At 44.4% G+C, this 27,967-nt stretch overlaps 1 protein-coding gene across 5 annotated transcripts in view; it reads right to left on the minus strand.

Annotated features, from left to right (window-relative positions):
- cdc42bpab (CDC42 binding protein kinase alpha (DMPK-like) b) overlaps window positions 1-24,470 on the minus strand; it is a 74,855-nt gene extending 50,385 nt beyond the window's left edge. For all 5 annotated transcript variants that reach the window (XM_068708684.1, XM_068708686.1, XM_068708680.1 and 2 more), the window contains exon 1: window positions 23,160-24,470. In XM_068708684.1, the coding sequence (XP_068564785.1) occupies window positions 23,160-23,337 (178 nt within the window). In that variant the 5' untranslated portion in view covers window positions 23,338-24,470. The remainder of the gene's footprint in view (window positions 1-23,159) is intronic.
- Window positions 24,471-27,967: the final 3,497 nt, after the last annotated feature.

Consider the following 27,967-nt stretch of genomic DNA (forward strand, 5'->3'; position numbering starts at 1 on the left):
GTCAGCGTGCAGTATGAAACACCCAGAGTCCAACAAGAACGGCCCGTCCTCGCTGAGCTCGCCCAACGTTTACTCAGGGATCAGTGTGTCTGTACTGTTCCTGCTGCAGAGATGGATTCACAGAGACGTGCTGCATCCCTTCTTTACAAAAAAAACATACCACACAGTGGTGTCATACATCTTAACTTACTGGCAAAATACACAGATAGGCCTAAACATAGCAACCGTTGCTATGACAAGGTGTGTTAGGAAACCCCTGGCAACGCTTGGGAAAGTGACTATCCAAGCTTTAGCATGACTGGAGCTTTTTCTTCACAAGCTTTTGCAATGTGCAGGGCAAGTGAGACAAAAATGACAGTTACATTAATGTACAACACACTTTGTGGGGTAGACGACCATCCACAGACACTGTATGAGTTCATAGAGACACACACACACACACACACAAGAGGACACAAACACGTGCAGCACATGTTGGGTAGCGTGGGCCTTAGGATGCAGTGAAACTGGAAAAACACGAGTGACGCCAGCTAATCCGCATAGCCAGACTGGTTTAGCCCCAAAACGCTGAGTGCTTATCAGGCCCATCTTGCTCCGTACCGTCTGAGCCGCTCTTGTGTGAAACTCTGTAACTGCAGGCAAGTGTGTTCACTCAGCAGCCGGCCCGCAAATGACATGCTCGGCGCTCACTGCGGGCCTCAGAGCTGGGTCTCTTCCATGCAGCGTCTCCAGGGTGTGTTTCGTGGGAAGCATGAGCGCAGCAAGGATTACACTCGCTCTTCCATTGCCATGTGTGTGATTCAGGGCCGGGCGGAACTACACTGTTTGGAATAGTCGGACAAGTCTTGTTGTATTTTCAACCAACCCTAAATTTAGTCACTGTTTCCCCTGCTGTTCAAATGTCATTTTCAGAAGAGTGAACTATTTTAAGTATTGCAATACACTGCAAGCATGGCATGGGATTGTTGCGTGTCGTGTTCTGTGTTCTTAAGTGCAAAATGGCACACAGGAAAACAAACAGTCACCTGACGCATACAGTCTGATTCCTTCCCTCAGTCCCAGAGCAGATATACGCTGCAGAGGACTTCAATTTAAAGTCCCCATGCAGAGCGAGCTCCACACAAGGCTTGTACATGATTTCTCACAGAGAAAACTGTAGATCTAACTTCAATCTTACTCAAGCAATGCAACCACGGGGCATGTTCAGAGGCAACCTTTCCCGACATCGCTGTGTGTGTGTGTGTGTGTGTGTGTGTGTGTGTGTGTGTGTGTGTGTGTGTGTGTGTGTGTGTGTGTGTGTGTGTGTGTGTGTACGTCAGAGAGGAACTGTTTGTGTGCGACTTAGAGCCGATTCCTGCATGCTACGTTAGTCATACCCTTCCAGGTATCTACATACCAGGGTATGTATTCCATGGCCTCCCGCGGTAGTTGATGCAAGTTCAGTAGACATGTGAATCAGTGAGGAAAAATGAGAAGAGAAATAAATAAATAAAGAGGACTCACACATGAGGCTCATCAGAGACAAAGTGATGATCCAGGGGGACAGAAAGAGACACGTGGGCAACCCACACACACTTTGTTTTTGAACTACTCAAATCACTCATCTATTACACTCAAACGCTTATTTTGTATTTTATTTTATGAATGTATCAATCCACACCAACTCTGAGATACAAAACGATAAAAAAATGTATTTTCTTTCAGTAACTATACCAATTTTTGAGAAATGTAATCCCCATTGGAATGACCCAGATCTCATAATTCCTAGAGATGTTCCTACCAAGTTTGTTTTGGCCCAGATCCCGATCCGAGTCCTCTGATAACGGGTAGCTTACCTAGATGGAACATCAAATATGTATGTGACACATTGATGTAACAGTGTAGCCTTCTAAATTCAGCTCAACATATTTTCTATGAGCTACTTGATCCAAAAACCGAAGGTCCTGAATCAAAACTATAGAGTTGATCATTTTAGGGTTAGGGTTGTTAATCTTGAGAAAAACTCATCTAGACTAAAAACTCTTTTCCAATGAAAGTAGCTAGCAGTCACTAAATCTTGAAAGAAAGTCGCCCGTCACTTCTGGCCTCCCTCTAAGCCACTCCCCCAAAATGATGATAGAGAACTTAAATGACGAACATGGATATCGTTAGTACTGACAGCTGTCATGCTAGCAGCTTGTGGAAGACTCCAGTGACTCGCATTGAGTGCACAGGCGTATTACAGTACTGCGACAGCCACAGATACCACATTCTTTTTCTTTTTTTGTCAGAGCATTTGATTTATTGATTGTTGGCGGAATTTTATGAGAGTTTCAATATTTTTTTTTCAATTACTAACTCCACCTCCACACTTTTTGGGATGAAAGTTTAGATCAGAGACTCGGACTAGAGACGAGCGTCAGTGCGCGGGGCTGATCAAAGAAAGGAGTCAGTAATTCTACATACATACAGCTCCTGTAGTCTTGATGAAAACTATTTCAGTGATTTTGGGTGGTGTGATATCAGATGTTAGTCTGTATGACTGATATTACACATGGCCGGCCGCTGACTCCTCTCTTGAGAAATAGAAACGAAACAAGAAGAAGAGTGGAAAACAGAAATCAAATCAAATCCAGCTCGTGGGAACTGGGCAGAACAGAGAGACGAGAGACGGTGAAGGCTTCACATACTTGGACCCAGTCGGCAGCTGAGCCAGTTACAGTAAGTGTCCGACCCTTACAAACCCTCAAACCCCATCCCCGATTCCAGAGTGGGACGGAGGGACATCTGGAAGCCATAACGAGGATTATTTACAACCACAGTGAGGTAATGACAGAAAAATGCCGCTCGCAAGAGAGAAAGGGGAGACGGAGAGAGGGGGGGTTGTATTCAGGATATGACATGAAGACGGAGAATGGCAGAGAGGAGAGGAAGAGACCCTGTGATGGCCTTTGCTTCCATCCGACCATGGTGGGACCGTGGTGGGACCGCTGGGGGGAGCGAACACCTCCTAGACTACAGTAAACTATCATGTGCTCAAAAAATGTGCTTATTGCTTAGCTCACTACATGAGGGAAACGTATTTATTTGTTGTTGTTTATTTGGAAAAAATACCAAAAGTTAAAAACTGTTCCATCATGTAGTTTTTCTTATAAACACAGCTTTTGGTCTCCTAGAAATAACAGCTGCCTTATTACAAAAGTACTTCCTGTTTGAATAAAGGCCAGAAAACAACGACTGAATAAACAGCACACCAAGGTCATCAAAAGGCAATATTAAAGCTGTGTGATTCTAATAAGTTAGTCCTTTAAAGGGAGGGGGACTCGGTGGCAGCAGCACTTCAAACGCACAGCTTGAAGTGCAAGTAGCTTGAAAACATCCAGTAAATTAGCTGAATTACAGATAGAAGTAGAAGCAGGCCCCTTTATGTCACAGCCAGAGCTTCTCCTGACAGGTGTGTGTGTGTGTGTGTGTGTGTGTGTGTGTGTGTGTGTGTGTGTGTGTGTGTGTGTGTGTGTGTGTGTGTGTGTATAGACACGTCCAACCCCAGTAAAAGGCCTTTCAGGGCCTCGCTCTCTCTCACACCCACAGGCGGTGCCAGGGGGCAATGACAGCGTCCCGACACAGTTTTTGCCACATAAGATGGACGTCATCTGACAGAGAGGGTGGGGGAGGCGCCATTAAAACATTGATAAGCACCGGAAACTCGCAAGGGGCAAACAAGGAATCACTTACATAGCGCGTAAACATGCCTCGGAGCATTAAATTGCATTTAATGCTAGGCTGCACATCAGCATCACCAGAATTCCCAATGCTGTCTGTCTGCAATAATGCCCGCCCCCCTTCGCTCAACCACAGTCTCTCTCTCTCTCTCTCTCTCTCTCTCTCTCTCTCTCTCTCTCTCTCTCTCTCTCTCTCTCTCTCTCTCTCTCTCTCTCTCTCTCTCTCTCTCTCTCTCTCTCTCTCTCTCTCTCTCTCTGCCTTCTCTCTTCTCTCATTGGGCCGCTGGCCTCAGCCCCTTCCCTCTCTGGGTGTTTCTGCTTCCTGTCCTGTCGCACTAATAAGAGGGCAGGAGTGGTCAGAAGGCTTTAAACTAAACAATCTGTGCCCCACGGCATTAAGCACACAAACAGGATGTTCCCAAAATATTAAGAAACCACAAACACCAAAAGAAGAGGAGGGAGGCGGGGCTTGACAAAACAATAGGTCAGGCGTAGAGTGTGCTACAGTGCAGAGACTGCTGCAGTGAGCAGACACCCGGGCCTCGCTGCATCACTTTCTGCTGTCTGCACAGGAAGCGTTCCCAGTAGTTCAAATAATCCTCCAAGCCTGCACACGGACCTGTTCAGCCCACATGGAAAGCAAGTCCATTTACACAACTTCTGCATCCCGATACCATCTGCAGATAAAGAGAGAATATGAAAGGAGCTTGGCTGGGTTTCCCTGCTGTCTGCCACTCTGGAGGTGGCAGAGGCACCAGGTGCTGCATTGTTCCTCTGCTGGTGATAGTAACATAAAGATGGCTGTGATAAGACAGTGGGATGGTGCCGTACAATTCCAGTCACATAGATAATCCTGAATGTAATGAAGACATTTTGCTGACTGAACTGCGAGAAAATATTATCCATAACTTTAGTTTTTATTGGTCGTAGCAGAGGTCTATCAAATGCAGTGGTAATAGTTGTTACATTTAAGAATAATAGGTGTGTGTTTTCAAATAATGCTAGACATCTCTAGAAACTTTCTGAATGATAATTATGAAGGTGATGCTATTGTAACGATGCTATACGAACACTCCCTATAATTATATTCAACTATAACTCAATGGCAATCGGCCCGTTTTGAAGAGGAACTGCACTCGTGTCATTAATAGAGATGCTTTGATTCTATTTTTTCCTCCACGATACAGATTCTGATACCGGTGCATTCAAAATAAAAAGGTTTATATTCTATTTTATATTAATGGGTGTTTCTCAACAAAAACATTTTTACAAAATTACATTTGGCAAAGCTATAATTTAGCTTCGCCAAATAGTCATTTTTACTGACAGGAGCTTGAACGCATCATATTGTAATTCAATGCAACCTCCGTGTGTTAGGCGTCAGCTCCGTTATTTAGACAGGACTGTAGGACTGTGTTGCCTGCAATGAATAATACTTTTAGCTGCCATCAGTGCAGATGGATAACCATACCATGTGCTGTACCAATTAAGTGCCAAAAATGTATTGGACATATCACACTTCAAAGTGGCCCTCTGTGTAAAACTTAAAGACATGGTCAATCTAGATAAATAACAGGGAGGTTTGCTAATGACGTGAGGTGACCCGTTTAAAAATGTTGTTATCCAAAAATGATCCATTTAGAAGGACTCAAGATATTAAAAGTACAAAGTGAACTATTTCTTGTACTAAAAAAAATCCTGACTGCGTTATCTATAATATGTGACGTTTGTCCTGACTCCATCTTCACTCCACCGGAGAAACACTGACAGCTGTGTGAATCTTCTGCTTTTCCTGCCAGCAGAAACACTTGCTGCTCCATCCAACAAACAAATGACTTTATGGCGGCCTCTGAGTGCCTTCATTGGCCTGAGAGGAAAAACACTACAGGGCGGTTACAAGAGCCAGAGCTAGCAATACCAGAGCGTCGTGTGCTGTGGGAATGTTCAGCAACCCGGACAACGTTTTCCAACACAAGTGCGTAAAAATGGAGCTGGCAGAACGCTGGAAGAAGAATGTACCGCTCAGTGGCACCTCGTCAACTTCCAGCAGCAGCGTACCAATTTAAAGAGCAGTCAAATGAAAAAGTCACCAATCACTTAAACAAAAGTAAGACTTTACTGCCAGTGGTGTTCCGGCACCAACATGTCACAACATCCCCACAGATATCACAGAGCGAGGTTCCTACTGCCTTTTCTGGGCTCATCCTTTCTGATTTATTTTCCACTCTGGATGGAAAATGAGGGGGGTGGTTACTAAGCTACGGTTCGACTGGTACGGCCCGGCACTGACATTGCACCATGTAAGGGTTTGATTCCCATCGGGACCACCCATGCTATAAATGAATGAAAGCATCCAGCAGGCATTTGTTAAGACCTTTAAAGCAACAGTGAAGTGGATAACAATAATAAGGAAACTTAAATGGATCTGGCATGGATTAAAAAGGGGAATGTCAGGTCTCAAGTAAAGGAGATGAGGAAAGGTAAAAGGAGAAGAGAGGGGAGAACAAAAAGGGAAGGGAGAAAACAGAAGAGGAGAGGTAGGAAAACAAAAAGACGACAGAGAAGGAGGAAAGAGGACGACGGGAAGAGAAAAAGGAAGAGGGGAGGAGTAGAGAGAGGAAAGAAAAGATGAGTGGAAGGAGGGATATTTCAGGAAACACTGAAATGTCCGTGACAGTAAAACTACACCGCCCACTTATACACATGCAAAGGTGTGTATTCACAGGGTGACATGCTAATTTTCTCTCTAAAAAACTGGTATTGGATTAATATATGATGCATGTCTTGATGGAGAATGAAGTACGGGTATGGGTGAAACAAGTCAATAGATAAAAAGTAATTAAAAAAAACTCCTACTGGGCCACAACCAGTCCCCATCGCCGCAAAAAAAAATTTTTATAAATAAAAGACAACCAGGCTACAAATTATAACCTGCAGAAGAAAGGTGTCAGTGCTGGGACTTGTAACCAAAAGTATCCTGAAAATATGCATCTGGCAACAGCTGGGCGTGTTAGGACGGGCCTTCCCTTCAGAGCAGGAGGGAGCCACACATGTGACCTCCATACAAAAATAACAATTATATTTCAAAGCGATGATACAGTGATAGACAGGCAGAGAGCTGATCAGGGCAGGGCCTGGTACTTCTCCATGTTGTTACTGAAGACAAACTACCCATGTTTATATCACACACAGATTAGATAAGATGCTGTCTTCGACTAATGCTCCTAGAATTGGTTGCAAGAGGGGCAGATAATCTTCTAAAAGCACAGAATCAAAGTTCAGAACCCACACTACTACCGTTATCCATTCATGAATTGACACTAAATCCATACATTTTGATTCAATTGACTCGGCGACCAATTAAAGGAGCCATCCAAGAGTTAATCAGGCAGGGGAAACTCAAGCCTTATCCATTTAAGACTTATCCATGAGCTCAGGTCCAGCGGTGTAAGCTGCAGGAACAGACAGGAGCGGGCGGACACCTAGATAGCAGCTAACGCCGCTAATGACCTCAGCGATAAGCAGATTGAGTCAGCGTGGGAGGCTGCAGAGGGACGGGCCCGTGTTTTGACGAGGACGTGAGACATCGAGGTGGTGCCACCAGCCCACTCTCTCTACGGGCTGATGCACCACAGGCTGCACTTCCTCTGCTCCCACAGGACACGATGTTTAGTAGAACCAAGCCACCGACGACGACTGTGCTGTGACCACACATAACTCTACACCTGTGACTTAAGCATGGGAATAGTCTCCTTTATTACTGAATGCGGGGAGGAGTACACGTGTATAACAGAGCTTCTCTCAAGGTGGGCCATCCAATTTGTAGAAACTGCTTGAGGAAAAAACTGTTTTCAGGTCCAAATTCAGTTTAGTCCTCACTAGTGGTGTAATCAGGTATCCGTTAACCATCAGTGTGAAATAAAGTTCTACTGACGATAGTTATCGCCCGATGTTTAGTGAAAATATGCAATCAGGACATCAGCATTCATGCTTTTCTAGTCACTGATCTGATAATGTTACACTGAACAACCAGTCAGAGTTTAAACTGACGGGACGAAGGTTCTGTTCACTTACATTATGATGCATTCAGGCTCTGTTCAGGGAAAATGAGTACTGGGCGAAGGTGAATTATAGTTATCATGATGTGTTCACATGTAATCTGTAAAATGTAGTGTTGGTGAGAAACTTGAATAAATCCAGTAGTTTGAAGGACAACATAAATAGATATTAGAGATGAATTCTGACTTGTTTACACTAGCTCTAAACAGATTATAATACATCATTAAAACTACTAATGACAAGATTTGTTTTAATCCAAAAAAATACAAACTTTTATTTCCTTATCATTCGAATTGTGAGTTTAATGAATGAAAAAAAACAAAAAAATAAAAGCATGACATCAAAGGAGTTGAAATTACTTTTGTGAAGGTGGCAAAAAAATAATAATTAAACAACAAATATCTGTATCCACCAATATGGATCACAAATGATCGGCAATTAGTATCCCAAAAAAACGTGACCGGGGATCTCTAAAAGTTAGATTTGTTCCCTTTTTTCTTTTGTTCCAATCCGATCTGTGATTCAAGCCTTGATCACATAAAAAAGAAAAGAAATGTCTAAAATGATAAACGATGAAGGAAGCACCTCCATCCAGAGGCACCTTCACACAATACAAAGTCACTGGAGAGTGATGAATGGTTTTCAGTCAGTGTCTATATTTAATAACCCTTTTACAGTTTCAAAACAAGTTGGCCAGAGCCCAATTATGGAGCTAACTCTAATAAACTATGATAGGATCGAGGAGCCAATCTTTCCAAAAATGACTATGAAAGCTTGATAGGCGTAGCAACAGTAACTAAGGGGGGGGGGGGGGGGGGGGGGGATTTATCTGCTGTAATCTGCAAAAATTCACACTTCATTGTGCACCAATATTAAATCCTTTATTGTGCAACCCCATGTAGAGCACGTGGAAGGTAATCACTACCTAATATCGGGAAATTAAGAGTTTTGGACAGAAAACTATCAAAACCTAATCATATGTAACTCTGGGTTCAGCATTATCAGCACATGACTCACTTTCACAGTTTGTTAGTGACAGATCATTGGTAAGGAGAGACGAGTGTGACCACATCTCTCTGCTTGTGTGTCTGATTGCTTTGTTGCAGAATAAATATCTGTTAAATGTGCTGTTCTAAAAGAAATAAAGCTATTCTAAACCAAATCCTACTAAGCCCTCGCCCTATTGACTACTATACAATATGAGCAATCCATAAACAGGACGGGAGCTAAATGAAGTTACTATGGCACCGATTATTCTTAGTCCAAACGCCCGAGGGGAGAAAAATGGATTTCGGGGCTGATGAAGTTTACTCATCAGCAACGTGTCAAATTGTTGTGTCTGTATCGTGACCTTCAGCACAGGAAGGAAGCCGTGTGAGGCAGCTCTCTCTCGATATAGAGATATGTAGATAGATAGATAGATAGATATAGAGGTGAATAACAGTGATGACTCGGTGGAAGACAATTGAGCGACCACAGGATTTCCCGCACCAGAGACATCTCAGCAGAGAGGAAAGTGACAGCAGGCAGGGTGTGGGCTGGTCCGACCACATAATAGTCTCTGAAATGTGCAGAGGTACTTTCATAACACCCACAAATAGGTATTACGCTCTCTCTCTCAGTAACCAGTCACAAACTCACTCTCACACTCACACTCTTCCCCTTCAAAACCGACACCACAAAACCACTAAATCAGAACGTAACAATGTAACAGCACTGAGGAGGAAACACGGTCACCAGTGAGTGTGTGAACAGATTACCGGGTGCTGCACAGGGGCTTCATTTTATCACCCAGCATCCAGCGAGACAACACGGGGATTCAGACCTCAGCTGAAGAACGGGGGGGGGGGGGGGAGTCAGATCGGTTGCCAGCGAGAGAGCGACCGGCGTCAGTTGGCCGCCATTCAGGTGGAAGAGGGACGAACGGCTCTGGCAAGCCCAATCGAACATTACTTGAGTCATGCGTAGACACAGACGGGTCTTAAAATAGATCGGGTCACCGTCAAATTCGTCGCCACACCACGAGCCAAGGTCAATGCTCCATCGGTGTCAGCTGCTGTGAGCAGCACTGAGGCAGAGGAACAAGGGCAGAGGACAGCAGATACATGCACTGACTGCACACAGCAGATCCAACAGTGAGGGTTCCTCCAATCTATTTCAACTACCGTATTTTTCGGACCGGATTATAAGGCGCACTGTAAATTAACGTGTCTATGTTCACACATAAACCGCACCGGATTATAAGGCGCATTAAGCAAAACAACACAGTCCGGTAAATCAAACTTTATTCAACTTAGTTGTAACAACAAATACCGGTACAGAAAAATACACTCACTTATCGATTCATTCCTCTTCCACAAATCCATCGAATTCTTCATCTTCAGTGTCTGAGTGAAACAGCTGTGCGATTTCGGCATCAAGAATGCCCGAATCCCTCTCGTCATTTTCCGAGTCAGTCTTGTTGCCGTTATCGGTACTTGGCTGTTCAGTGATGATTCCAGCTTTCGTGAAAGCTCGGACGACGGTTGCAACCGATGGTTACTTGTTGTGCTTATTGATCGATTTTGACTTTTAGTTTAGACATTACATTCCTGTTACGGGGCCGATCAGGTAGTGACACAGCGTACCGTAATGCTCCGAATATCCATTGAGCGGAGCGGCTTCGTTGCTTACCAAAGTCGTACTTACACATTTTGGCAGATTTTTGAGCGCATTGTACCACATCAAATCGATCAATAAGCACAAGTGACCGTACATAAGGCGCGCTGGATTATAAGGCGCACTTTCAATTTTTGAGAAAATTTAAGGATTTTAAGTGCGCCTTATAGTCCAAAAAATACGGTACTTCTCCCCATGAGGGTTCAGTGATCGAGGTTGGGGGGGATGGGAGTATGAAAGTCTCTATGTTGGTAACTTTAAAGGCGGAATTGACCCTTGGCTAAGCCCCCCCACCCCCCATTGACATTACTGTAAGTTTTGCTCTTGTTGTGTTTTCACGGTCATGAGAACGGGACGGACAGACAACCTAAAAAAACAAAAAAAAATCCACTTAAAACCTCAAAACAGTATTGTTTGATTAGCTTCACCTGCTTTGAATGCATATTTACATAAAATGATACCTCTGAAAATTCTGGATACTTGTATCTGATCTAAAAGCTGCATCGGTGCGTCACCACTGATGGGACGAATTTGGTGCTTGCCCACATTTTCTGTCTGCTTGTGTAACCTGTAGGCTGCTGCAGCACTGTTCTGACAGCTAGTGTGCCGTCCTTATTTAGCCTCAACCAATTCAAAAGGGCAAATACCTGTCCTTTTTGGATTGTTTTCATGCGACTTCTAATTATTATTTCTTACTTAAATTCGTTGCTCAAGTGTACCACACTTTTCATTTGGCATGAAGGTCCCTTTACAAGTACGACAGCATCGGATAGAGGATCAAAGCCTGTGTGCCTGTGGGGATGTAGCAGTAGAGCTTTACTAAGGATGCAGCTCAGCTCTGCGCTGTCAGGACCGACCGCGCTGTCTGATCGACTCAGTCTCTGCACGTGGGTCTCTTTTTGCACACGCCAACGCAAAACATAGCATGCAAACATACCCCCAAAAAAAGAGGACAAGTACGTACGCCCTCGCACACTCACGCCAGCCTTCTCTGTCACTAGGCAAAGCTGGGATACAGCAGGAGCAAGGGAGGAGCTGCTAGAGGCAGGGAGGGGAGGGGGGAGGACAGGGGGAAGAGAACAAACGAGGATGAAGAGACAGAAAAGAGGAGAGGAAGAGAGGGGGACGACATTGAGACAAGGATGGCCATGAAACCAACAAGGCGTGTGCAGTGTTATCAGTGCACACGAGCAATGAAGACTGAGTGAGTGGAGGAGATAGGGAAGGAAACAGTGACAGCAAGAGACATACCAGGTCTGACAGACAGATGGACAGAATGGGGCGGGTGGCTCTAGTGGACAGACAAAGAGGCAGACCTGGCCTCATCTAAACAGCTGCTCTCTCTCTCTCTCTCTCTCTCTCTCTCTCTAACATTGCACCTCTGCTCCAAATTCCACAGGCTATGAAGGGCTGGGGCCTGAGTCAGCGCTTCTTACACACACACACACACACACACACACACACACACACACACACACACACACACACACACACACACACACACACACACACACACACACACACACACACACACACACACACACACACACACACTGCTCAAAGCAGTCGGGGGATGCGCAGGCTACGGCACACACAGAGGGACATAAAGCAGCCAGGGCCAAAGGTTGGAGTTGCTTTTTCAGACATCTGCACCTCAGTCATAGGATATATTATCAATTAAAATATGCACGTTTTTTGTTATAAATATATAGACGTTAGTTGGACCACTAGAGTGGATGCATTCAAGGTGATGCAGAGGTATGATACTGATCTTAGTGAAAGAAAGTCAAGGCACAACAGCAGATGGAAGCAGAGCAGGGAGGTAAACATCGTCCCTGTCAACAAAACACAACCAGTACTAACCTAGGAGGACGAGCTGGTTGGAATGAGCCGCTAAAATCAACGCTTGTACCATGCTAAAGCTAACGGGAACATGCAGACACAAAAGAACTACAAAAGTGAAATAGAATGTAGGAGCAGACTCCCGATGGCAACAACATTAACCGTACATCCAAACAACTGAAATAATTACATGAATTGGCATTATGTCCATGCTAAAATGCCCAGCAAGCACAAGTGGGGGTGAATTGGATTCCCTGCCGACTCCCGATACTACCACAGCTGGGGTGTCGTGCCAACCTGCCTCTCTGAGAAACATCATGTGATAGAAACAAGCGAGGAGAGAGGAGACAAGGAACCGGAGGAGGAGAGAAACCAAAGGGCCAGAGGAGATCACATGCTGCAGTTTATGAAATGTGCCGCGACGAGGTTCTGAGGGGCTTTGGTTTGAAAAACAGATAATAGGTTTTATTCTGACCTATTATTAATGGAGTTTCATATTGAAAGTTATTTGCCTCTTCTAGAAAATCCACCTTTAATACTCATCTTAACAAAGATAATATATAATAGTGCGTACACACTGTTTGAATTGGCTCTAAACTGTCCAAATTGTGTCTGTGGCTGCTGCTCAAAACGTCTTAGGTTCCCTAATCCTTGGCTTTAACTGTGGTTAAACAAGAAGCTTTCTCCGAACATCAAAAGAGTATCACAATACATGCAACATGAAATACACTACTGGTGATCATGTGCGCCACACTAGACATGTAATTCTAATAGAATCAACAGTCCTCCTGACACACTGAGATTGAGCCAAGTCTCATCATTGAGAGGCTTTGTGTTCTCATGAAAACAAAGATCACCTGTAGAGAGGTGGACTAAACTGCATCCTGTGGACCTTTTCTTCTTTCACCTTTCAAGCCTAAAAACAATTGGATTGTATTACTACAGTAAATAGAGTTTGGAGCAGACAGGAGTACCAGCACAGGAGCAAACCAGTGTACTTCTGTGGACGTATTTTAGACACCAAAAAGAAAGGCTCACCAAAACTATCCGTTCAAATGTGCACTAATCAGAATGTTTCTGCCTGCTTACCGTGCTGTGAGGCAGCTATATGGTCTATGTGTCCGATAGGGAACTGAAGTTGTTACCTTTGCTCTCGCCAAAGCCACAGACTCCTTTTAAAAAGAGCACTCCCGTCTTCTGCGAGGAAAAATGAGTCAAAGGAGTCTAATGGTCAGCGCATGGTTGGATCTGGTCAGACAAGGCTGTCTGACAGGAAGGTAAAGCAGCAAAAATATTGTAAATACAGCATACACTTAAACTGACATTGATTTTTTTAAGGTGTCTAAATACGTCCAAAGCAGTACAGCGCTTTGCTCCCAGGCTGGCTTCTCCATCTACTGTAGTAATACACAGAGTATGCAAGTACCTTCGACAAGCAAAGTGTAAACATCACATCCCTCTCATACTTCTGGCGACCTTGTGAGCATACAGTTGCCTATTTACACAACCAGCAGGTAAGAAGCAACACACAATTAGAGTTGTGTTTCTGGCAAACAAAGTCCAATATTCCCTCTCCTTTAAGCTCCGGTTTGATCTCTAATGTTCACCGGCTAGTCGCTGAGTTTGTGTGTGTGCTGTTTGGTACTGGGCAGTGGGTTTCTAAAACTCTTTTAAAGTGAGAACAGCTGCCTGCTGCAGCTGGAAACGCTGCAGCGAGAGCGATGAGCATGAATCATAAAAATAAACCAAAAGAATTAGTGATGAGTTGAGCTGCAGAGTCCGGCGATAATTATCTGTGGGTTCCTCATTAAGAGCGAGATAGACATTTAGATCCATCGTTATTGAAAGTACAACGTATGTAATACAATGAGAGTATTCCTTTAATGTGATGCTGGAACTATTATGGATTCCATACAGTTTTTATGAACGAAGAAAGGAGAAATGTGTTTTCTGAATTTCTCCGCCGTTTATTGACTTGGCTTTTACTTCCATCTTGCTCAGTGAGACCACATACACCCCCAATTCAGCGAGTATGGGAAGAGACTCAACTATGCAGGCAAGCGCCTCCGCCAGTTGGCCGCGGGTCGTTTTGGCTGAACGGTGGAGGGGCGAGCAGCTTTCCCAAATTCACCCTTTCACAACATAAAAAAAAATCTGGTGAGAAAACAATGTTGCTCTGTCTGTGGTGTGTGTGTGTGTGTGTGTGTGTGTGTGTGTGTGTGTGTGTGTGTGTGTGTGTGTGTGTGTGTGTGTGTGTCATCCGTGCAGACTGAGCTGGCATACGAGGAGGAAGACTTGCTAATTGCTCCTCTGAGCTGAAGAGTCATCGCAGGAAGAGCAGACCGACAGTTTTCCTTCAGTGTGTGGAGAGCGACACACACAATGATTAAACGTGGTAGAAGTAGTGCTGAGGCCTCTCGGAATTTACCAGAAATTAAACTAATAATTGGGGTAAAAGCAGTTAAATTGACATGAATACAGATGACGGTTTACAAAATCTGATGCCGATTCCTAATGAGACAGAAATCATGACGCAACTTGTGCTAATGCATGATTTTACAAGCTTCGAGCTAACATAGGTCCAACTGGTGAGGTTTTGAAAGAAAGCTGCAGTAGAAAAAAAAAAGAAAAAAAAAAAGAAGAAGAAGCATAACATTATAATGAGCCAAGCAGCCAACCGAGCAGCTTCATTTGGTCTGTAAACACTGGACAGACAGCTGAGCAGAGGTCAGATGAACCCCAGCTAACAGGCACTGCAGGGGAAGACTGAGGTGGAGAGAGAGGAGATGGGAGGATGAGAGGAAGTGAAGGTGAAGTAAAGAGGAAAAGGGAGGAGGAGAGGCCATTTGAAGTCAGATCCCGAGGGTCCTGAGAGGCGGGCTAATGACCCGCGCTACAGTGTGTCCTCTGGGAGACGAAGAAAGGAAGCCCACCCTTCCCCTGCCACTTTGTGATGACACATCACAATTAGCAGCAGGCATTTCTCTGCCTACAAAACCTCCCAGACAGATGGACTCGAGTGTTTTTAAAGGCCATGTAAAATACCCAGATGCTGAAAGAAATGCCACGAACAGTTTCACGTGAGGTACTCCGGTACAGCCCCAGGTAGTCCTGAGCATGGAGCGCAGCGATCCCATCAGCTACACCGTTACTTAAGCACAGCTCCCCGGTGGTGCCGTGAGAAGAAGAAAATGTAGGCTATACCCAACTACGGGTGCACCAATCCAACTATTTCAGCCCTAAATACCGATTTTGTAACAAATGTAACAAATAAATGCATGGATATAAATTTACTGAGTTGCTATTTATTATAAAAAAAATATATCGTACTCTAGCAACTTAGAAAAACAAATCTTCAAACTGAGCATAAATTACAGGGTATTTAATGCAGCAACACAACTCAAAACTTGATGTGTATGATGTATATAAACACAGAATTTTACTGAATAAGTCATCCCCATTGTCACAGATACAGAGCTGACTAATACTAGCCTTACTTGGACTCACTGCAGTAAGTTATGAATACACCATGAGGAGGAAAGTTATCAATAACCTCAAATTAAATTAAATGACGGCTCAAAGTTACAATAACTCATGGTTAGCCAGCAGTAGGTAGCAGACCATTGTAATACTGGATCCCGAGTATATTGTAATGTGACTTTATTTAATGACATTTATTTTTTTCCAAAGTAGAAGCTGCCTTTTGAAATTTGGGAAAAAGAATGCCACTGATTTTACACATCAAGGTGGGTGTATTGTTCATGTGGAGTACTAGCCAGCCTCTGTAGCTACGAGGGAGCTTCACAAAGTCTGAGAACAAAGAAATAACCGCGGTTGTCATCGGGGTTATTAGAGCTGTGGAGGCTTCACAGTGTTAACAGAAAGCCTGCACTATAAACTCAGACACGGAATCTGAAAGAAGAGTGAACGTTCACCAGGCAGGGAGACGCTACCGTTTTCACTAGAATTCAAAAAGCTACCCGTGGTTCTGTATCCTTATATGATCTTCTGTTGATATTCATTTTCTTCTTTTGGCCGGCTTGTTTGGAATACTGCTGGGTTCATTTAGAGTGAAATGTCGAGACAAAAAAACAAAACGAGCATTACAAAGTGTCAGTGGCTGCTGGACTGCTCTCTTTGGGACACTAAACTCTGGTGAGAAGCAGCGGACACCAGGAGAGGATCTACATGGGCCCCTCTGCTATTTCTGATTGTTTGCGAGTCCACTCTGGACAATGGAAAAGGCTTGTGTGTGTGTGTGTGTGTGTGTGTGTGTGTGTGTGTGTGTGTGTGTGTGTGTGTGTGTGTGTGTGCGTGCAAAAGACTCAGAGAGCATCCGAGTGTTCAAGAGAGCAGACTGCCTGCATGCGAGTTGGTGTGAGAGGGGAAACCACCAGCGAGGAAATAAACAAGCTGGTGACCTTGCACCTTCCCAACAACACCAAACTGTTGGGACAACGAGCGAGCCGCAGAGCACACAATGACACACAGCTGTACAGCTGTCCCACTTCCTGGTATGACATCATGTTCCCGTAGGGTCCGGAGCAGCTAACTTGAGTCCTTGCGGTTCCTTCCTGTTCTCTGGGCCCCGCCGTAACCACCGGACGGGAAACGGCAGAACAACTTGAGGGGCAAAAAGGATGTCCTGATAGAATCCGGCCCGAACCGGATTTTCAAGTCCCACACCAATATTGACATTCAGGATATTAGCTTTAATGATTCATCTTTGATGCCAACATGCATTTCCCTGGAATCGATCGCATTTGAGTTTTGATTTATAAACTATGACTTTCAAATCTGTTAATATCGGATTACTATCCATCTGAACAACTAGTTTATCAGAACCTATTTCAGTGACTTCATGTCTTTATTAGAATCAGTCCTAACCGTGACCCTAACTCAATAAAACACTGCTGCACAATCATAGAAATAGAATAGGATTAGAAGGGACATTGAACTGTTTTCAGTGGTCATTTCACTAATATAAAACAAAATGGTGATTGTTGTTAGGTGTCATGGTGACAACATGTCAGAGGGGCCGCTCACGTGTAGGAGCGGACGCAGTTCCGGGGACAGATAGCTGGCTAGTTAGCTCGGTAACGTTAGCTTGTCATTCTCTGGCGTGACAGGGAGGGAGGCAGAGAGACCGTGAGACCCAGCATTGCCATTAGCTAGCTTGCTAACTAGCGTACAGCTGTAGTAAGCGTTTAGCTAGTAAGCTAGGTAACGTTAGCTTGAACTTTGGAAGCTAGCTAGGTGAGATTGCCAAAAATAAAAGCACTGGAGGACACTTCCTGCTTGGCTGACCTCTACCTAAACATGGGCAGCGGTCTTATCAAACTCACCAAGATCCCTGTATTTCTGCAGCTGCAATCGGTGCTAGCCTTTTGTACAGCCTGGTTTGTTCTTGGTGGGGTGTAACGGCCTCCACGCTGAATTTAAAACCATGTGACAAACATTCTTATAGGCATAGTGGCAGCTCTTCTGGTCTGTTCAATGACGGGAATAACAGGGAGGAACTCCGGTCTGTGAACTATGAGATAGTCTGGTTAAGCAAAGCCACAATAATAAGTGTGTGTGTATGTGTGTGTGCGCGTGTGCGTCTCCTCTGTGAGTGGTGTGTGAGGCATGCTGCCAATGAAAGCCTTGCAGGGTGGAGCACACATCAGCTGCAGCTGAACAGCTGGCCACTGCAGGCTAACATGGAGTCTAGAGTGAGAAAAGGCTCGGCGTCCTCCCCCATGTTTGCCAACTGTGGGCTGGCATAGCCGCGCTCTTTCATTCAGCTGCCCAGCAATCTGGTTCTCAACACAGGGACGGAGATCGGGACAAAACAACAAAGCAGGGAATGATGGGAGAAAGAATGGGATATCTAAGATAATTGAATGCAAGTCCACAGAAACGGTAAATAACGCCACAGAAACACTGAAATTCATTCAATTAAAAACAACCGATGACATTACAAACAAAGGTGTTGACATAATGGCTGGCTTGGGTTGAATGTGACAAGCGCAGGTCTGAGCTGGTGCAGGTGGTGGACACAGTAAGCTGCTGCGGTAGATACAGTATATGAGGAGTCAGGATACAGCGTACTTTCCCCTCTTCATTTCTCCTGTGGCTGCAGGTCATGTCGGGGTCTCTATTTCAGCTGAAATGAGGTCACCAAACAAGAAAGAACAGCAAACCCAACACAAATGTTTGTCTTCTTCTCTGGCTCATGTGCATTCTCAGGAAGAAAAAAGGGAACGCCGAACCGGCTGTTTCAATAAAAAGGTGCACAGGTACGCTTTCCTTTCTTTTCTGTAGCTGCAGAGTGGCTGACAAAGGCAAATCACTCACAAGTTGAAGAGGTCTTAGATTTCACGAGGCCCATCTTGAACCATTTTTCTGTGTGTAAGATTAAACTGTGTTTTGAGTATGTGTTAACGCTATCCGTCTGATCCAATCTGTTCCTTATAGGCCTCAATCAGTCATGTGCACTTTGGCTCTGAGGGGGGGGGGGGGCATTATATCACTTCTTCAGCTAACATTTAGCTAGTAATCTACAAAACACTAGAAAAAGCGTTGCACGTGTTTTTGACAGAGACAAACCAAAACCATATTTTCGTTGATGGCTTCACCACAGAGGACGTGATTTATCTCAATGCGAAAAACAAAGTAATTTCCCAGGACCTGTCACAATAGCTGCTTTTGTTGGAGGATATATTGGCCCGGATAATAATTGCAATAAATTATATCATATGTTATTTTAAGATAATTTTGTTCTACTGATAATGATTACATAAGCAGGACTCTACGCTATCTTTAAAAGCGGTTGTCAGGCTGTTGAAACTGAAAATATGGTTAGTAATCATATAATTTCAGTGATTAAGATACTATGCAGTCAGCTCAATAATAAAAATGTGATATAAAAGAATAAAAGCTTCACTAAAGTAACAAAATTCCTGTTTTATCTGATACTTAATACAGAAGTTGAAGTGTTATCAGTTAACAAAATGATGTGTAAAAATAGCATTACACTCAGGCAGCGTTGTCTCGTTCAGGCTCTGACTGTAACAGCGATATCTAAATATCACTCATGCAACGAATGTTTTAAAATCTATTTCTTTTGCTCCTTGACGGTCATGTTTTATGTTGAAAAGTGGTTTCCACTGATGGTAAAGGAGGTATCACATAAAGCACCAGCAGATATGAACATGGTATCTATGTTCTTATCTAACTCTCGGCAAGAAATTGCATTTGCAAATGTACCTAAATGTCTGTTTAGTTAACTTATAACAGATCATCCTCTTTGAGTTCATCCATCTTGATGACACCCTCTACATTTAATCTGGACAAACAGTTGAATATCAAAGACAGCACTAATGGTGACACTTCTAAAGTACTAGATCACCGACACCAACAGCGGAGACATCAGAGGATCTTGTTACGTCTCGCTGGGTACCTCCACCAGGAGCCACAACACCTGTCCGATAGCCATCTTTCATTTTGTTACAGAGAGCAATATGTGCAGTCATGGTAAAAGGAGGTGAGTGAAGCATTGTGGACCATCTGTTTGGGCAGGGTTTCCCTCAGTTGTTAGCAATGGAGGTCTGCTGCATTTCCTGTTTGGATGGCTGTGTCTGCTAATGTCAGCAGTGGGTACAGTTCTATAAAGTAAAACTAAGAGCAGAACATGGCAAAGAGCATTTATTTAAGCGGGTGAGACTACTGTTGTCCCCTTGTCTCTTGTGTTTGTAGTGAGAAATATTCTATTGAAGTACACGACTCTTTTGGAAGAAGACAACAAGGCCTTTCTATCAGCGCCACCTGATTAGGACAATCAAATCATTTTTACTTTCAGCTTCATTGCCATTTTGGGAACAAACTCTGCAACTCAATTAAATTAATTGATATTAATTGAGGAAGCTGGAGGAGTCTCATTCAAATCCCTCTGGAGTGAAACGCCATAACAAGCAACAACATGGGGCCTCGACAGGACTGCAACAGCTCGGGCACATCTGCACGCTGTGTGCCACGTCTGGCTGAGCTCAGCCGGAGAGTGTCTAGTGTCGACACGGGGAAATGTCAGGGTGAAGTCACCACTTGGCACCCCCAAAGCCCACAGCACCTCTCCTTAAAGGCCAAGGCACGCCGGCACCCAGCACTGCTGCAAGGCCAGCTCAATGCAGCGGGGGGGGGGGGGGGGGGGGGGGCAGGATGCTCTAAAGGAAACAACACATGATGTGTAATGACTAAACACAGTGGGATAAAATGGCTTTTAGGTAGGCAGGAAAGTGCCTCTTGAGACACACAACAACAAAAAAATCACCAAATTCCAGCCACTTCCAGTGTTTTACTAGCCAACACAGCTCAGATATGAACATGGTATCTATGTTCTTATCTAACTCTCGGCAAGAAATTGCATTTGCAAATGTACCTAAATGTCTGTTTAGTTAACTTATAACAGATCATCCTCTTTGAGTTCATCCATCTTGATGACACCCTCTACATTTAATCTGGACAAACAGTTGAATATCAAAGACAGCACTAATGGTGACACTTCTAAAGTACTAGATCACCGACACCAACAGCGGAGACATCAGAGGATCTTGTTACGTCTCGCTGGGTACCTCCACCAGGAGCCACAACACCTGTCCGATAGCCATCTTTCATTTTGTTACAGAGAGCAATATGTGCAGTCATGGTAAAAGGAGGTGAGTGAAGCATTGTGGACCATCTGTTTGGGCAGGGTTTCCCTCAGTTGTTAGCAATGGAGGTCTGCTGCATTTCCTGTTTGGATGGCTGTGTCTGCTAATGTCAGCAGTGGGTACAGTTCTATAAAGTAAAACTAAGAGCAGAACATGGCAAAGAGCATTTATTTAAGCGGGTGAGACTACTGTTGTCCCCTTGTCTCTTGTGTTTGTAGTGAGAAATATTCTATTGAAGTACACGACTCTTTTGGAAGAAGACAACAAGGCCTTTCTATCAGCGCCACCTGATTAGGACAATCAAATCATTTTTACTTTCAGCTTCATTGCCATTTTGGGAACAAACTCTGCAACTCAATTAAATTAATTGATATTAATTGAGGAAGCTGGAGGAGTCTCATTCAAATCCCTCTGGAGTGAAACGCCATAACAAGCAACAACATGGGGCCTCGACAGGACTGCAACAGCTCGGGCACATCTGCACGCTGTGTGCCACGTCTGGCTGAGCTCAGCCGGAGAGTGTCTAGTGTCGACACGGGGAAATGTCAGGGTGAAGTCACCACTTGGCACCCCCAAAGCCCACAGCACCTCTCCTTAAAGGCCAAGGCACGCCGGCACCCAGCACTGCTGCAAGGCCAGCTCAATGCAGCGGGGGGGGGGGGGGGGGGGGGGCAGGATGCTCTAAAGGAAACAACACATGATGTGTAATGACTAAACACAGTGGGATAAAATGGCTTTTAGGTAGGCAGGAAAGTGCCTCTTGAGACACACAACAACAAAAAAATCACCAAATTCCAGCCACTTCCAGTGTTTTACTAGCCAACACAGCTCCATTTTTAGCACAGAATAGGTTGTCCAGATGGTGGCTGGTGGGGTAAACCAACTAAGCGACCGCAGCCAAACTTAACCACCATTTGACTGATTTAACTGCCATCCTGTTTGTCTGCCACTGCCTCTCTATAGTGGGCCAAACTGCTGCCTGTTTAACATTGCAGTTTCAGAAATAAATTTAAAAAAACAATACAAAATGCCGGCAAATGTGCCAAACGGCACCTTCTTTCCAGAATGCTTGTGTTGCCGGTTGGATCGTAAATGTGTCTCGTTTCAGGGGCGATGATTTGCTCCAGCACGGCCTCAGACCGCTGCAGCACGACTTTCAGGGCTTTAAGAGACATGCAGGCCAGCCAGGCGTGCTCCGGCAGCTAGCTGGGCCTCTGCGCCAGATAAAAAAAAAGGTGAGTTGTTCACATTCCTGCTTCATGCACAAACCAAACCCCCAATGTCCCACACACACACCCATCGTCCTTTTGCACACATGATTGAAGTGTGTGTGTGTGTGTGTGTGTGTGTGTGTGTGTGTGTGTGTGTGTGTGTGTGTGTGTGTGTGTGTGTGTGTGTGGTCCTCCTGCGTGTTGTTTTCTCCGACTCTGCTTTAACCAGGGGAGTGGGAAAAGTTTAAAAAACTATTCAAAACATTCAGGGTATGTGATCTCTACGCTGCTGCGCTGGAAACAAAACATGGATCTTTACCTGATTACGACAAAGTATGTCTGACTGACAGCTAGGTTAGTTATCAACAAACCTTCACATACACACGCCCATAAAAAAAGAAAATCAATCTGGCATGCGAAGTGGCTGAGAAAACAAAAAGCGAACCAAAGAGGGTTAGGTGCACTGACAGAGACGTAAGCGTGCCTTTTCATAAGAATAAATGGTAGCCTGGAGGATAAGGACATCTTTATGAGATCTTTCCTGGATTGGTATCAAAACTCTGAGTGGGCCTGTTTAACATCCTCCTCACTACAGTAAATGTCCTTCTGTGTGTTACTTCTTCGAGTCGTCTGCCTTGTACCACCTTTATGTTTTGGATGACAAGACACTGATTAATGTGTGTTTTGTGCCACTTCAACATGCTGTTGTGTGTGTGTGTGTGTGTGTGTGTGTGTGTGTGTGTGTGTGTGTGTGTGTGTGTGTGTGTGTTCATTTGCAAAAACTCAAGAATGAAGTGGCCTTGTTTTTAGTTTGAGGGAGGAGAGAGCAGGCCAACTGAGCCCCACTGCTACTATAAAAGGAATGTGATGGGGAAGGGAGGGCCACTGCACCACCAACATGATCAGCCTATCATCTGACCAAAACAACACAAATAATAAAGACAGGGAGGCTGAACACAGGCCAAACGAGGGGAAATAAAAGAAATAGACTTGCTCACCCCATTCCAAAAACTCCAGGATATTCTTCTCTCTTCTGATTGGGGAGTTGTTGCACTCGTCGTAGAGGCAGACCAGGATGTCCAGCAGCGTCTCCACACTCAGACACTGGCCGTTAGACTGGGCTGGCCCGTCCAGGATCAGCTTCTCCAGCTTCTTCAAACGCACCTCTCCCGACATGATTATTCCGGCTTGCTGGTTTTTGAAGTGATGGTGATGATGATGGAGGGGAAGGGGAAATGAGCGAGCACCTCCTCGGCCTGTTAGTTAGCACACAGGGGCCTGTAGAGAAGTTCTGTCACCTTGAATGTCTCGACAATTATAAAACTTTAAGTTGAGGACGAGCCGGGGGCTAAATCCGCGTCAAAATCGCCCAATTCATGACCTCCCTCTAGAAGATCCAGTAACTAAGACGCGTAGCACTTCCCCATTTAGTAACACGTATCCCCAGAGGGCATGTACGAAAAGAAGTAGTTTATTACAATCACAGACCCTGGCTGCCCCGGGCCGGCTGATTCCGATGAAATCCCAACGTAGGCTGGCAGGTTTCTGGTCTTCTGTGCGATAGATGGAGAATAAATGGAGTCGAGGCGGTTCAACAGATCCCCCTGAGTTGTTGTGGCAGATATTTGGGATTCTCCATTCTTGCAGTAACCCCCCAAAAAATGCAGGGCAGATCTGCAATGCTACAAAGCCCCAGCGCCCCTCCTCTGCTCCAGGAATGGAAGGGCGACACAGGCTTAGTTAGCAGGCTGCTAGGTTAGCTCTGTGGCTAGCCAGCGAGCTAACGTTAACGTTACTTTTCCCCGTTCCTAAATGCCATCGTTGCCTCTTTTCCCCGTGAGTTGACAAACAATACGCACAGTGTTAACGCCGTTTCACTAAATTGGTCCCCTTTCGACAGTATTGGTTATTTTCCATCCAACTGGAAAATATTCCCTTGTTTTCACAACTCAGTGCTGGCAGATATGTTCTTTAAATCCCATTCTTCGTCCAGGAAACCAAATGTCTCTTTAGTTTCTTCACAGTTCAAACACAACGATTAGCTCAAGAGTTTCAACAGACCAACAATAAGTTAGCCGTCCAAAATGCGGGTCCTGTTTTTTGAAGGTTACACCGGAGCTCGTTTCACGTCAAGAGCAAAGCTGTAGTCTAGTCTTGCTTATTCCGAATACGGGACTCAGCCTAAATTCCCCCCGTCCTCTCCTCTCCTCTCCTTTCCTTTCCTTTGCCTTGCCTGCCTCCCCCGCCGGTCGGTCGCTTCGCTTCTTGTCGTCTTTGCACAGTCAAGCTACCAGCAGCCCGCTGCCAGAGACGTTCGACGGGGAAAGACAGCCGAGTAGACAGCTCTCTCCGCTACGTCGCACTGGATTGTGGGAAGTAGGGCTCGGTTGTAAAATATGAATGAGTTACAAATGGACGCTTAGCTCGCGACACTACATGTAAACATTGAAAACAAATCTTATGAACCTTCTCAAAATACTTAACCTCTTCCTTACTCAATATAGAATGTCTAAACTGCAACGCCACACATTTTGAGACCGCCGTGTGTTATGAAGAATGCCGTACATTTTCAACTTCCACGCATGCGTAAGCCGCTGAATCCTCAAGCGGCCATCTTTGACGCGCCATTCCTTGAACGCCTCCTTTTCCTTTAGAGCTGGCGGCATATCTTCCCAGCATTATAGCATCTCTGGTTGCTGCTGCAGGCAAAATCCCAGATCATCATCATGGCGCCCGTCACAGCATCTGCTGTGCGGAAGGGGTGAGGAGTGTGTGTGTGTGTGTGTGTGTGGGGGGGGGGGGGGGGCTGTCAATGTTGTGAATGGAAACTGCGGGCTGTCTGTCAGTCTGCTGGTGACGTGGTGCGGAGAGGACACATTTTATGAAGAACTGGGACAACAGTGAGTGCTGTCCCTTTAATTATACCTATGCAATGGTGTAGTCTGCATCATCAATGCAACCTGTGCTGAGACCTAATAGCTGTTGCAGTGGGACACCTTCAGACAATAGTCATACTTTTCCTGTGTGTGTGTGTGTGTGTGTGTGTGTGTGTGTGTGTGTGTGTGTGTGTGTGTGTGTGTGTGTGTGTGTGTGTGTATTTATATCAGTATAGCTCTGCATCTACATGCACTTTTCAGGCCAACATGGCATCAGATATGGTAACTTTAATAAGTATGTGTGGTCTCCACAGGCCAGTGACGGATGGCTTGTGTTCCCAATTTCATTTCATTTGAAAATGAGGAAATTATTATTGCAACTGTCATACTTCTGACTGCCCCTCCCATCTCTCAAGGTGTGTCTAGTTAGTCCAGCTAATCCTCTGCCCCTTGGACTGTTCTCACTGGTGAGAGAAGCTTAACACTGTGAGCAAACTCTCTTTACATAAACAAGCTTGTGTAGCTTTGAGTTGTGTTTTTTGATGACCCTGTGTTCCTGCACTTTGCATAATACACAGATCCATAAATGAGAATAAATCCCACAGATCAATAAAGTCTGTAAATCCCACAGACAATTTATCAAACTATCTGCAAAATGGTTACCTGTTTGCACTTTTTTTTATCGTTCTAATGAACCTGTTGGAGAAGCCCCCATGCTCACATTACAAGTAGCAGAAATGTAATCTTATAAATCATTAATAAAGTACTGAGTAAACAGTGATATTTCACAGTATCGCCCAACTGTATCAGCCACAGTGTGTTGCTCTGAACTATCACCATCCCATCCTTTTGATGTGAGGTGCTTATCAGCGCTCAAAGTACATCTATTAATGGTTAACAGCCTGCAGCTGAATGGTGGTGGGGGGGGGGGGGGTAGAGAGACGGGCATAGAAGTATAGTGTCACACACCAGCAAACATGCCAACATAACATAAAGCACTTCTATGTTTCAGAAACTGTTTAAATGGATTCTTGCTGCAAGTCTCTGTAGTGCCAGGCAGAATGAAGAAATTAGATTTTTCATCATTATTACATTTATCTTTAAGTTTAACCTACAACTACAACAGCACTGCACTCTATAAACAGCATCGATGGGGACTTTACTGAGATGACTGAAAGCAGGGAGCCAGATAATAATAATAATAATAATAAAACAATTTGAATGTAACATCTCCAATCATATTATAGATATAAATGTTATTTATTTGTTATGTCTTTAAAACTATTTTGAATAAGGTGAATAAATGAATAAATAACAATAAAAAAGGGGATAAAAACAAATCTAAATAGATTTTTTTTAAAGTAGACAAAAACATAGATCATAACAGTACGTGCAGTGATAGTGGAGTTAAGGAAATTATGTGAACGGGTGACGTCATCGATTGAAGTATTGAGTGTAGTTTCCGGCTTGAGAAGAATCTTTTTTTTTTTAAATCGTTCCTTCACTGTCCCAAATGACACAATGCAAACAGAAATTTTAGGGTGGATGTTCTCTTTAAAGCTGCGTAAAGCGTCACTAGAGCGCCCTCTGCTGTTCAAACAGCCTCCATGCAGCTGCTAAACTTGTATGTACTATATATGTTTTATTGTGTATTTTAGGGTAGTTTTTTTCTTTCGCGTTATTTCGCGTTACTATTAACAGACTATATTTTAGTTTATTTTGTGGATTTATAGACATGTCATCCACCAGAACCTAAACATCTAGATGTGTTTAAACTTTTTTTATTGGTTGGATTATCAGTATCCTGCACACTAAAAGTCTCGCCTATGTCGATTAATTAAAAGTTAATGATAAATATTAATTGTTAGTCCTATCTAATCACGTCTGATCCTATTTGGTTAAGTCTGCGCTGGGATTAAACCCTCCTTCTCTGCGCTGATTGTCCGCCATTAGCAGCGTGAAATGCAATTAGACTGCCCTGTACTCTGTCTAGATGTGGAGGCCATTGAGCAATACTTGTATTGTCCCTGCACAGGTCTAGCGCTTTCCCCTCTGACAGACCGCTCGATGATTATTGGCTGCCGGCTCGATGGATGGATCCAGACTCGGAGTGCGTCCTTTCGACGTCTGCAGCTGCGGGGAAAATAAGAGGGGGGTCTGTGCGAGCCATTAAGGTGCAAACTAGAGCGGTGGTTCATGTCCCCAAATATTTGATATTGAGATAAATCAGGCAATAGCAGATCAGGAAGTCGGTGACAAAGCAGCCACGTGAATAATGAGGAATTTGCGCTGACCACCAACACAAGTTCAATATTGACTCTTTGGCGCAGCCCCGCCTTGTTGCCAGGGAGACGCCGCACGAGATGCTGATGTCTAATGTACAAAGAACCAAACTGAAGCCAGCCCTCGGGGGCTCCCGGTAATATTTGTCTCAAGTAGCGTTTAATGTGGGCCCTCTGCAAACAGCAGTCCTGGCGAGCAAAGGGGATGCCATGTTTCACAAATGGAAGGGAATGACCTATAAATTGGACCGCTTTTGAATGCAAATGCCTGGATGTTAATTAACACCTGAGTTGTTGATTGTGGGAGCTTGTTTGCCTTTGATTGAAAAGAAATGGCACCTGGGAGCATCAGATGGAGCTTTGAACTGGGCAACTTGTCTTTGATTGGCATGGGAAGGAAGAAAGACTGAGAAATATCACACAAAGGGCATCTTAATTTCCCGAATTAGGGGTTGTAATGTGAGGGAGAGAGGATAATGCAGGGCTCCTATAACAGGAACTTAGACTTGGCCCTTGGCTGGACTGGACAATGAGTGTGCTCTGATTTACATGTCTGCACCGATAATTCTGACTTCAGGCGATCCGGTGGAGCAGTTTGGACCTCAGCTGAGGGCTTAGATTCTGTGTTGTGATGTTCATATTCAGGGT

This window comes from Cebidichthys violaceus, unplaced genomic scaffold, assembly GCF_023349555.1.
Source record: "Cebidichthys violaceus isolate CVI_PGR_0920_01 unplaced genomic scaffold, fCebVio1.0.p SCAF_14, whole genome shotgun sequence".
NCBI lineage: Eukaryota > Metazoa > Chordata > Actinopteri > Perciformes > Stichaeidae > Cebidichthys > Cebidichthys violaceus.